General features: G+C 46.8%; 1 protein-coding gene across 2 annotated transcripts in view; it reads left to right on the plus strand.

Annotated features, from left to right (window-relative positions):
* LOC103123802 (protein OSCP1-like) overlaps positions 1 to 6,623 on the plus strand; it is a 28,132-nt gene extending 21,509 nt beyond the window's left edge. For both annotated transcript variants that reach the window (XM_060206192.1, XM_007534477.3), the window contains 4 exons: positions 1,508 to 1,577; positions 4,291 to 4,430; positions 5,739 to 5,802; positions 6,413 to 6,623. In XM_060206192.1, the coding sequence (XP_060062175.1) occupies positions 1,508 to 1,577; positions 4,291 to 4,430; positions 5,739 to 5,802; positions 6,413 to 6,529 (391 nt within the window). In that variant the 3' untranslated portion in view covers positions 6,530 to 6,623. The remainder of the gene's footprint in view (positions 1 to 1,507; positions 1,578 to 4,290; positions 4,431 to 5,738; positions 5,803 to 6,412) is intronic.
* Positions 6,624 to 10,711: the final 4,088 nt, after the last annotated feature.

Consider the following 10,711-nt stretch of genomic DNA (forward strand, 5'->3'; position numbering starts at 1 on the left):
CAGTAGAGCTCTGGACTTACAAGCGGGAGATCCCGAGGTCCCAGGTTTGATCCCTGGTACCACATACGCCACAATGCTGCTCTGTCCTCTTCCCCCTTCCCCGCCAGTCTACCTATCATAAAGAAAACTTTAAAAAAGACAAATGATTTTATATGTCATGAAAAAGAACTAGCCAAAACTTTTGTTGTGATGGTGACCCATAAAGGCATGGCCTTTTTGTATACTGTTCACTGTTTTGTTTTGTTGTTGTTGTTTGTTTATTTCAGTGCTGAGCACACTGCTTTGTAAAAGGCCACATTTCCACATAACTTCCCCAGGTATTTTTCTTTGACACCAACTTAGTTGTACCCTATACACCCAGGACCTTTTGGGATGCTTTTAAATGTCTCAAAAACTATGGGGCTGTGAGTGAAAACCTTTTCTTTAATATTTATTTATACCCTTGTGTTGCCCTTGTTGTTTTATTGTTGTAGTTATTATTGTTGTCGTTGTTGTTGGATAGGACAGAGAGAAATGGAGAGAGGAGGGGAAGACAGAGAGGGGGAGAGAAAGATAGACACCTGCAGACCTGCTTCACTGCCTGTGAAGCGACTCCCCTGCAGGTGGGGAGCTGGGGCTTGAACCAGGATCTTTATGCCAGTCCTTGCGCTTTGCACCACATGCGCTTAACCCGCTGCGCTACCGCCTGACTCCCAGGAAAACTTTTTATTTTTATTTTTTATTTATTTATTTTCTCTTTTTGTTGCCCTTGTTGTCTTTTCTTTTATTGTTGTCATAGTCATTATTGTTGTTGTTATTGATGTCGTCATTGTTAGAAAGGATGGAGAGAAAAAGAGAGAGGAGGGGAAGACAGAGAGGGGAGAGAGACAGACACCTGCAGACCTGCTTCACCGCCTGTGAAGCGACTCCCCTGCAGGTGGGGAGCTGTGGGCTCCAACCGGGATCCTTACGCAGTTTGTGCTTCGCGCCACGTGCACTTAACCCACTGCACTACCACCCGACTCCCAAGAGAAAACTTTTAAATAAGTAAATAAGAGCTACAAGTTAGGGTCAGGGCAAGAGCTCATCCTGTTAGAGCTCCAAACTTGCATACCTGAGGCCCCAGAGGCTGCAGATTCAGTCCCCAGAATCACCTTGTGACAGAGCTGAGAAGTGCTTCTCTCTCCCCCTCTCTCTCACACACATAACAAATAAATAAATCTTTAAATATATATATATATATATATACACACACACACATATGAGCGGGACAGGGAATAGCTCACCTGGTAGAGCACATATATGCCATGAGCAAGAATCTGGGTTTGAACCCCTAGCACCACCTGTGGACACTAAGGAAAGATGACCAACACTGGATCCAGTGGCATGGTGTCTCTCTTCACCTCTATCACTTTCTGAAATTAAAAAGGGGGAGGGGACAGTAGAAAGTCAAATGATATGTGTGGGTTAGGAGAAAGTCAGGGTGAAAGCCTGGACAGTCTTTCTCACCATTGTCTATTGATATCAGGTACAGTGTGAATCACCCTGTGGAAACCCACATTTCTGGCACATCAAAGAACTTAGTGTCACGAACGCAGGTGAGCATCTGACTTCCTTGTTCACCTCCAGAACATATTGCTAGATGCAGACATGTGGATGGGGCGAAGGGTGGGAACTCTTCAGATCTCAAAGCGAGTCAACATTTTCCTCACTGCTTGCAATCTGCTTGATTCAACCTCACAAGTACAAAGGTTCTTAATTGTAGCTTCTCATGGAGACTTCCAGTGATCTGACTGATTAGGTAATTTTAGGCTTGGCTCAACCACCATAACTAAGTGGGAACCACACACCAGGACATGTGAAAATAGCACTGTACCAGTGCTGTGAAGTCGGATCATTACTGAGACCAGCACTGGTGTGGGTTCAGTCACTAGAACATCCCTTTTCTGAGGCCAGGAGATAGCCTGGCTGGGAGAGCATGCTCTTACTGTGCACAAGGCTCTGGGTTCGAGCCTCAGCACCAGATGGGAGCACCACAGTCAGCACCAGAGGAGTCCCATGGACGGTGAAGATGGTCTGTGATTTCTCTCCTCGGCTCTCTTACTAAAAACTTGGATACGGATGGCTCCTCAGCAGTATCACATGTGTACAAGGTCCTGAGTTCATGCCCGCAGAGCCACATTTTCAAAATTAATTAATAAAAATAGCCCTTGTTAATGCTCCCTATACAGTGAGATTTGAATTTCATCTTTTTAATTTTTTTAGATATTTATTTATTTATTTATTTATTTATTTATGAGAAACATAGGAGGAGAGAGAAAGAGCCAGACATCACTCTGGTACATGTGTTGCCAGGGATTGAACTCAGGACCTCATGCTTGAGAGTCCAGTGCTTTATCCACTGCGCCACATCCCGGACCACTTTATTATTATTTTTTTTTATTTAACAAGAGAAGCATAGAGGCCAAGCATCATCCTGGCATATGCAGAGGAACCAGGGATTGAATTTAGGACCTTAAACTTGAAAGCCCAGCACTTTACTGATATGCCACCTCCCAGGCTACTGAATTCTATCTTTACATTTTTTCTCAAAACTAGCTAGCTAGAGAGAACATCAGGACTATGCAGATATTCAACAAACATTTATTGTACTATTTATTTTATTTTTAAAATATTTTATTTATTTATGAGAAAGATAGGAGGAGAGAGAAAGAACCAGACATCACTCTGGCACATGTGCCGCCGGGGATCGAACTCAGGACCTCATGCTTGAGAATCCAAAGCTTTATCACTGTGCCACCTCCTGGACCACGTACTATTTATTTTTTAACTTTATTTTTTATTATGAGAAATAGGGTGTGTGTGTGTAAGAGAGAGAGAGAGAGAGAGGAACAGCCTGCTCCACCACTTGTGAAGTTTCTTCCCTGCAGGTGGGGACTTGGATCTTTACATATGATGTTTGGGCTTTACCAGTTGTGCCATGGCCTAGCCCCTTGCACTATTTCTTTTCTTTTCTTTTTTTCTTTATTTATTGGATACAGACAGCCAGAAAGCAAGAGAGAAAGGGAGAGAGAGAGAGAGGGCGAGGGAGAGGGGGAGAGAGAGCGAGAGAGAGAGACTGAGACTGACCGGATTCACCACTTGCAAAGCTTTCCCCTGGCAGGTGGGGACCAGAGGCTCAAACCCAGGTCCTTGCACACTGTAACATGTGCACTCAACCAGGTGTGCTACCACCCAGCTCCACCCTTGTACTATTTCTATGGGCTGGTTACCCAGAGGCACAAAGCGGGCTTAGTCTTAGACCAGAACTGGCTCCATCTGGAAGGACTTTCAGGTGCCCTGGGAGACAGTGATAGAAACAAATCACTCTGATGCAGCGTGAAAAGAGCTCACTGGGCGTTCTGAGCAAAGTGCTGTTCCAGAATGGCACAAGTCCTATTGGGCTAGGGGTAGGGAGGGCAGTGGGCAGGGATCAGGAAGGGCTGGCAGGGGAGGTGACATTCAAGCGGGGCTAAGTGGAGTGAGATGCCAAATAGCAGAGGAGGCATTGGGCAGGCATGTAGCAGAGAGAAGCGTGCGAGCAAAGGCACAGGGAGCGAAAGATTGGGGTGGGGGGAAGCAAGGAGGTGAATCTCCGCCACGTGGCTGTCACCGCCTAACTGAAGCAGTGGTGAGAGGTCCCACCAGACAAGGACTCAGGGGTCTGAATCAGAAGGGGCGCACACAATTTGGATTTTTGTCCTAGGCAGGAGGCAGAAGGATTTATCTCAAGTAAGAATAAATAAGTTGAGATGTACATCTTAGATAACTGGCAGCAGAGTGAGGGAAAATAGGAGAGCAGGGGAAGAGGGGACTAGACGAGAGGCAAGACAGTGAAGGAATGGGTTCAGGTGTGTTTCCAAACAATGACCACCAGGGGGCGCTGTGGTAGCTCTCACAGGATGAGTGAGTGGTGCCCTTGGGCCTGGAGTCTTTACTGGGGGAACTAGACTGACAGAAGAGGAAGCTATGGGCTTCTCCTCTGAGAAGGAAGATAATTTGAGGAGGATCCCTGGGGCCTTCCACTTATCTTGAAAGTGCAAAGACCTCCAGTTTGCTGCCTTGCAAATGAGTTGTCAGTTTCTGACACAAATCGTCTTCTCTTTCGGTTACCCTTATTCTCTGTGCTTTATTTGGCCCCCGTTCTTGCCAGAAATCATTTCAACAGTTCTTGTTTTGCGGTGTTTTCTAATGCCACCCTGAGTCTCTGGGGTCTCGGCAGGAAGTGTGATCACCTTGACGTGGCTAAAGCTCTTGACGCTGTCTCTACAGGAAAGCATTTCTCCAAATCCGCTTGCTAAAGAAGAGCTGAATTTCTTGGCCAGGCTGATAGGAGGAATGGAGATTAAGAAATCCAGTGGCCCTGAGCCAGGATTCCAGTTGAATCTCTTTACCACTGATGAAGAGGAGGAGTATGTTCTAAATCTGTCATATATATGTACATGCAAACTCTACGTGTGATAAATTACAATTCTAAACCGGTGACACATAGATACAGATGTAAAGGTGTAAAATAGTTCTCATGCTTGGCTTAGCAGGGTGCAGCTGACAAAAGTATTGGTGATCAAGACACTCATGGTAAGACAGTCTGTCAAGCAGTCAGAGAAGAGATAAAGGCAAGATTTTTTTGAGATTAAACAGTCTCCCCCACAGGATGGCAGAAGACCTAGTGGGTATTGTATTGTTGTGTGGAAAACTGAGAATGTTATGCATGTACAAACTATTATATTTACTGTCGACTGTAAAACATTAATTCCCCAATAAAGAAAATTTTTTTTAAAGTCTCCCCCAAAACCAATACTGGTAGTGATTCACCAAGATGACAGTGCTTTACAATTCCCAGAGCACTTCTATTCCCTTATCTCATGTTAATTTTTTTTTTCCCCTCCAGGGTTATTGCTGGGGCTCAGCGCCTGAACTACAAATCCACTGCTCCTGGAGGCCATTTTTTCCCTTTTGTTGCCTTTGTTGTTTATCATTGTTGTTATTGCTGTCATTGTTGGATAGGACAGACAGAAATGGAGAGAGAAGACAGAGAGGGGAAGAGAAAGACACCTGCAGACCTGTTTCACTGCTTGTAAAGGGAGTCCCCTGCAGGTGGGGAGCCAGGGGCTCAAACCGGGATCCTTATGCCGGTCCTTGCACTTTGTGCTCCATGTGTGCTTAACCCACTGCGATACCGCCTGACCCCCAGTGTTATTCTTATTCTCCTCACAGCAAATACTTGGCTTGGAGGTTGACGTTTATCCTCCTAGCCACTGAGTGGTTTGTGGGTGATGGTACTAGTTTAAGTACTGGAGCCACAAAACTGGAGGGCAAAGCCTATACTCAGGAGCCCCCAGCATCATCAGAGAGCAGACCTACAGATAAGTTACCACAGCACTGTGTCACAACTGCTGTAATGGAGGTCACATTGGCTGGCTAAAGGAGTTAGTGTCTGAGCAAGAACCTGAAGTTTGCCAAGCTGGGGGGGTGGGGGTGGTGGTGATGTTGTTGGCAGAGTTTAGTGTGTGCAAAGGCACACAGATTTCAAAGGACTTGGTTTTCTGGGATGCGGTGTGTATTGGGGGTGGGGTGGGGTGTGGGTGGGATAGAATGTTGAAGGGAATGACAGAAGCTGAAGCAGAAAATATAAGTGGCCAGATGACCAAGTGCCAGCCAGCCAGGATGGTAGGGTGAAACCTCTGACCTCTGGCCCCTTTCTTTACCCTCTCATGCAGACAAGCAGCTCTCAGCAGGCCAGAAGAGTTGTCCTATGAAGTGATCAACATACAAGCTACCCAGGTATGTACAGGGGATTGTACTAGTCAAATATGTATCTTTAAAACTGACTTACTAAGGACTGGCAGAAGGACCCGGTTTGAGCCCCAGCTCCCTACCTGCAAGGGAGTCGCTTCACAAGCGGTGAAGCAGGTCTGCAGGTGTCTTTCTCTCCCCCTCTCTGTCTTCCCCTCCTCTCTCCATTTCTCTCTGTCCTATCCAACAACAATGACATCAATAACAACAACAATAATAACTACAACAATGATAAAAAAAACAAACAAGGGCAACAAAAGGGAAAATAAATAAATATTTTAAAAAAACTGATTTACTTATTTTGTGTGTGAGAGAGACCAGAGCACTGCTCTGTGCTGGGGCCACAGGCATGCAAACAGTGCACTCTACCTGCTGAGCCACCTCCTTGCTGCCACAAGTCAAATCTTATTCCTCTCCTCATCTTGTAATCACCTTGAAATCCACAGCCCACCCTCCCACTCTCTGATCAGCATGGGATTCTGACTGAAAGGTGGAGAGCTACAGAGCTCTTATGGTGGGGTGAGAATGTGCCTTCTGTGCCAGGATACAATCGTGCTGACACATCCTGATGCCCCTTCCCTTCTCGTTTCTCCAACAGGACCAGCAAAGGAGCAAAGAGCTGGCTCAGATCATGGGGGAGTTTGAGATCACAGACCAGCCCAGGAGGAGCACCAGCAAGGGGGATGCTTTGTTGGCCATGATGGATGAGTTATAACTGTGCCTGCAAGAGACACCTCTGCCCCTAGGGAGCTCCCCAAAGTCCCAACTTGATGCTGCTAGTTTTGTACTGAATAAAAACCATTACCTCACTCTTGTACCAGCGGTAAGAAGTGTGCAGTTCCGCCTCCAGGGTGTGTTCTCTGGGAGGCACCTGCATACATAGATTCTCTGCACAATGTATCCTGGCATTTGAATAGGGCTTGCCCATATTGTTTTGTTTTAGTTTGGTTTGATTTCTTGCTTTTTTTTCTTTTTTTTTTTTCCCTCCAGGGTTATTTCTGGGCTCGGTGCCTGCACCATGAATCCACCGCTCCTGGAGGCCATTTTTCCCCCTTTTGTTGCTGTTGTTGTTGTAGCTTCCTTGTGGTTATTATTATTGCCATTGTTGATGTTGTTCGTTGTTGCATAGGACAGAGAGAAATGGAGAGAGGAGGGGAAGACAGAGAGGGGGAGAGAAAGATAGACACCTGCAGACCTGCTTCACTGCCTGTGAAGCGACTCCCCTGCAGGTGGGGAGCTGGGGGCTCGAACCGGGATCCTTACACCGGTCCTTGCGCTTTGCACTCCCGGTTTGGTTTGGTTTTTACCAGATCACTGCTCAACTCTGGCTTATGGTGGTTCTGGGGATTGACCCTAAGACCTTTGGTGTCTCAGTCATGGAAGTCTTTTTGCATCACCATTATGCTCTCTTCTCAGGCCTTTTTTTTTTTTTTTTGGTTGTGTGGTGACTGTATGAAGCATCGTGGGTGATAGCATCCAGCCCCCACATCCATCCAGCAGTGCAGCGGGCCCTGCTGTGTTATGTCGCCGCCTTGTGGACACGGAGAAGAATGCACCTTACTGGAGACGACCCAACCAAAGGGCTCCTGTGTTTCTCCCAATATTTTCTTCATTTGCTTTTCCTGACAGAGCCAGTTTCCTGGTTCCTTGGTATTTGTAACAAATAGAGAAAGACAACCCAGTTATTTCTTCCTTCCTTCCTTCCTTCTTCCCTTCCTTCCTTTCTTTCTTTCTTTCTTTCTTTTTTTGTTTCTTTTTTAACAAGAGCACTGCTCAGCCCTGGCTAATGGTAGTGTAGGGGACTGAACCTGGGACTTTGAACCTTAGGCACAAGAATCTCTTTGAATAACCACTATGCTATCTACCCCCTCCCAATAATCCAGTCCTTGAGCATTTCTTCTCATTCCCACCCACATATTCTTGCTTGGGCTCAAGTGTGGGTTTTCCTAGGAACGAGGATCATTTTGTACCAGGACATCTGGGGAGGGTGGGACTGTCCCACCTAATAGGAAACCTGTATGGTTCACCCCTTCTCAGGCCCAGTTTCCCCACCATCATGTGACTTTGGACAAACATGCCTCAGTTTACTCCTCTCTGAAGTGGAAGCAGCATTACTTGTGTGCACCATGGGGTTGTTGTGTGGCATCCTTAGCAGGTGTGTCCGTGTGGGTGCTCTTCTGTGTGAAGCTGTCCACACCCTTCCACTGGGGACTCTCCCATCCTTGTTTACATAGAGGGGCTGGCTCCCAGTACCTGCTGTGAACATCAAGCTCTTTCTCTCACTTCCTGGCCTTCATATGTGCTCTTCCTCTTGTCTGGGATATATTTCTCTCCCTCTATGCCATGCTGACACCTGATCCTATTTATTTATTTATTTACTTACTTTTTATTATTTTAATATATATATATATATATATATATATATATATATATATATATGCTATCAGGGTTAGTACTGGGGCTTGGTTATGAAACTATGAATCTACCACTCCCAGAGTTCATTACTTCCCCTTCCCCCCTTTTTTTTTTCTTCTTTCTATTTAGGGCAGAGATAAACTGAGAGGAGAGGGGGAGATAAGGAGATAGACCCAGAGAGAGAGAGACCTGAGGCCTGGCTTCACCACTCATGAAGCTTCCCACTTGCAGGTGGGGAGCAGAGACTCAGACCTGTGTCCTTGTGCACAGTAATGTGTGTACTCCACTGGGTGCAGGCAGCACTGTCTGACTCTACCTGCTCCTTTCTATAAAAACAAAACAAATCACTGTAGCTTGAGAGACGGAACAGTGGACTGATTAATTGTTGGGCTCCCAAACATGAAGTCTCAAGTTTGAACCGTGACATTGCATGTGCCAGAGTGATGCCAGGCTGTTTCTCTCTCTCTCCTCCCTCCATCCTGTTTCTCTCACATTAGCAAGTAAACATTTTTATTTTTATTTATTACTAGATAAAGGCATAAAAATTGAGAGGAGGGGGGAGATAGAGAGGGAGAGAGACACCTGCAGCCCTGATTCATCACTTGGGAAGCTTTCCTCCTGTAGGTGGGGACCAGGGGACTGAAACTGGGTCCCCGTGCACTGTAATGTGTGCACTCAACCAGGTGCCCCACCTCCCAGGACCACATATCTTTTTTTAAAAAGATTTTGTTTTAATGAGAGAGATAGAGATCAGAGTACTATTCAGCTCTGGTTTATGGTGGTGTGTGTGGGGTGGGGGAAGCCAGTGATGCTGATGGCTCACCCCCCTCCCGCCACCTAACAACCTCCCATTTGTTATTTCTCTCTGACTTTAAAGTTCAATGCGAAATTGAGAGGAAGGGGTGAGATAGAGGCGTGGAGAGAAAGAGAGACCCCCACAGACCTGTCTTACCTCTCCTCCCCATGCAGGTGGGGAACGAACAGGGCTCCAACCCTGGTCCTTATGCACAGAAGTCTGGGAATTCCAGCGGGTTCCTCACCACCCAGCAGCCCAGCACAGGTGCTCCAATCATTTTTCCCAGAAGGCGAGACGGGGGGGGGGGGGGAGACAAAGGCAGATTTCCAGGGCCCTTCTTCTGTCTCATGCCACCCCACAAGGCCATGGAACCTGGAGCCTCACCTACATAAGCCTGGTGCTCTGCCCAGTGAACCCTTCCCCCTGCCTCTGAATCAGGAACATCTTCAGTCACTGGTCTACAGGCAGATGTACTGGGGGTTTCTGGTTCCTTGGTATTTGAGACAAATAGAGGAAGACAACCCAGTTTGTCTATCCGTCCTTCCTTCCTTTTTTTTTTCTTTTTTTAAAGATTTTATTTATTAATGAGAAAGACAGCAGGAGAGAGAAAGAACCAGACATCACTCTGGCACATGTGCTGCCGGGGATCGAACTCAAGACCTCATGCTTGAGAGTCCAAAGCCTTATCACTGCGCCACCTCCCGGACCACCTTCCTTCCTTCCTTTCACCCTTTTACCAGAGCACTGCTCAGCTGTGGTTCTGGTGGTGTGGGAGATTCAACCTGGGTACTTGGAGCCTCAGGCATGAGATTTTGCAGAGCCATTATTCTAGCTCTCCAGCTCTATTCTTTAGAGTGAAATACAGAGAGAGTGAGAAAGGGAGAGGAGACAGACAGGAAGGAGATGCACCACTGCACCACTCCACCTTCCATCAAGTTCCCCTGGACCACCCAGCTACTCTTTAAGGCTCAGCTCAGCTGTCCTCTCCTGCAGGAAGCCCTTCCTGACTGCCAGTCCAGGTCAGGTACCTCTCAAGCAGGGAAGCCAGACAAGACACCCCAAATGGGCACAGGTAGATAGCATAATGGTTTGTAAAGAGACGCTCATGCCTGAGGCTCCAAAGTCCCAGGTTCAATCCCCTGCACCACCATAAGCCAAAAATGAGCAGTGCTCTGGTTAAAAAAAAAAAAGAAAAAGGGGGAGTCAGCGGTAGTGCAGCGGGTTAAGCGCACGTGGTGCCAAGCGCAAGGGCTGGCGTAAGGGTCCTGGTTCGAGCCCCCGGCTCCCCACCTACAGGGGAGTCACTTCACAGGCGGTGAAGCAGGTCTGCAGGTGTCTATCTTTCTCTTCCCCTCTCTGTCTTCCCCTCCTCTCTCCATTTCTCTCTGTCCTATCTAACAACAACAACAATAACTGCAACAATAAAAAAAAAACAAGGGCAACCAAAGGGAAAATAAATAAATTTTTAAAATTTTTTTAAAAGACACCCCAAATGCCTGGAGGGCTCTTATGAGGACACAGGCACCCTTCTTTCTTTACTTCTTGACCTGTATGGGTATTGGTATTTGGAGCGCTAGCTATAGCTACACCAACTCTCTACTACTTAAGGATGACTCCTTTTGGCCTCTGGCCACAGGTTTTTCTTCTTCCAATTCCACTGATGGGTGTCTTAGGCCCAGGCCCTAG

The sequence above is a fragment of the Erinaceus europaeus genome, chromosome 13 (genome assembly GCF_950295315.1).
Source record: "Erinaceus europaeus chromosome 13, mEriEur2.1, whole genome shotgun sequence".
Classification (NCBI taxonomy): Eukaryota; Metazoa; Chordata; class Mammalia; order Eulipotyphla; family Erinaceidae; genus Erinaceus; species Erinaceus europaeus.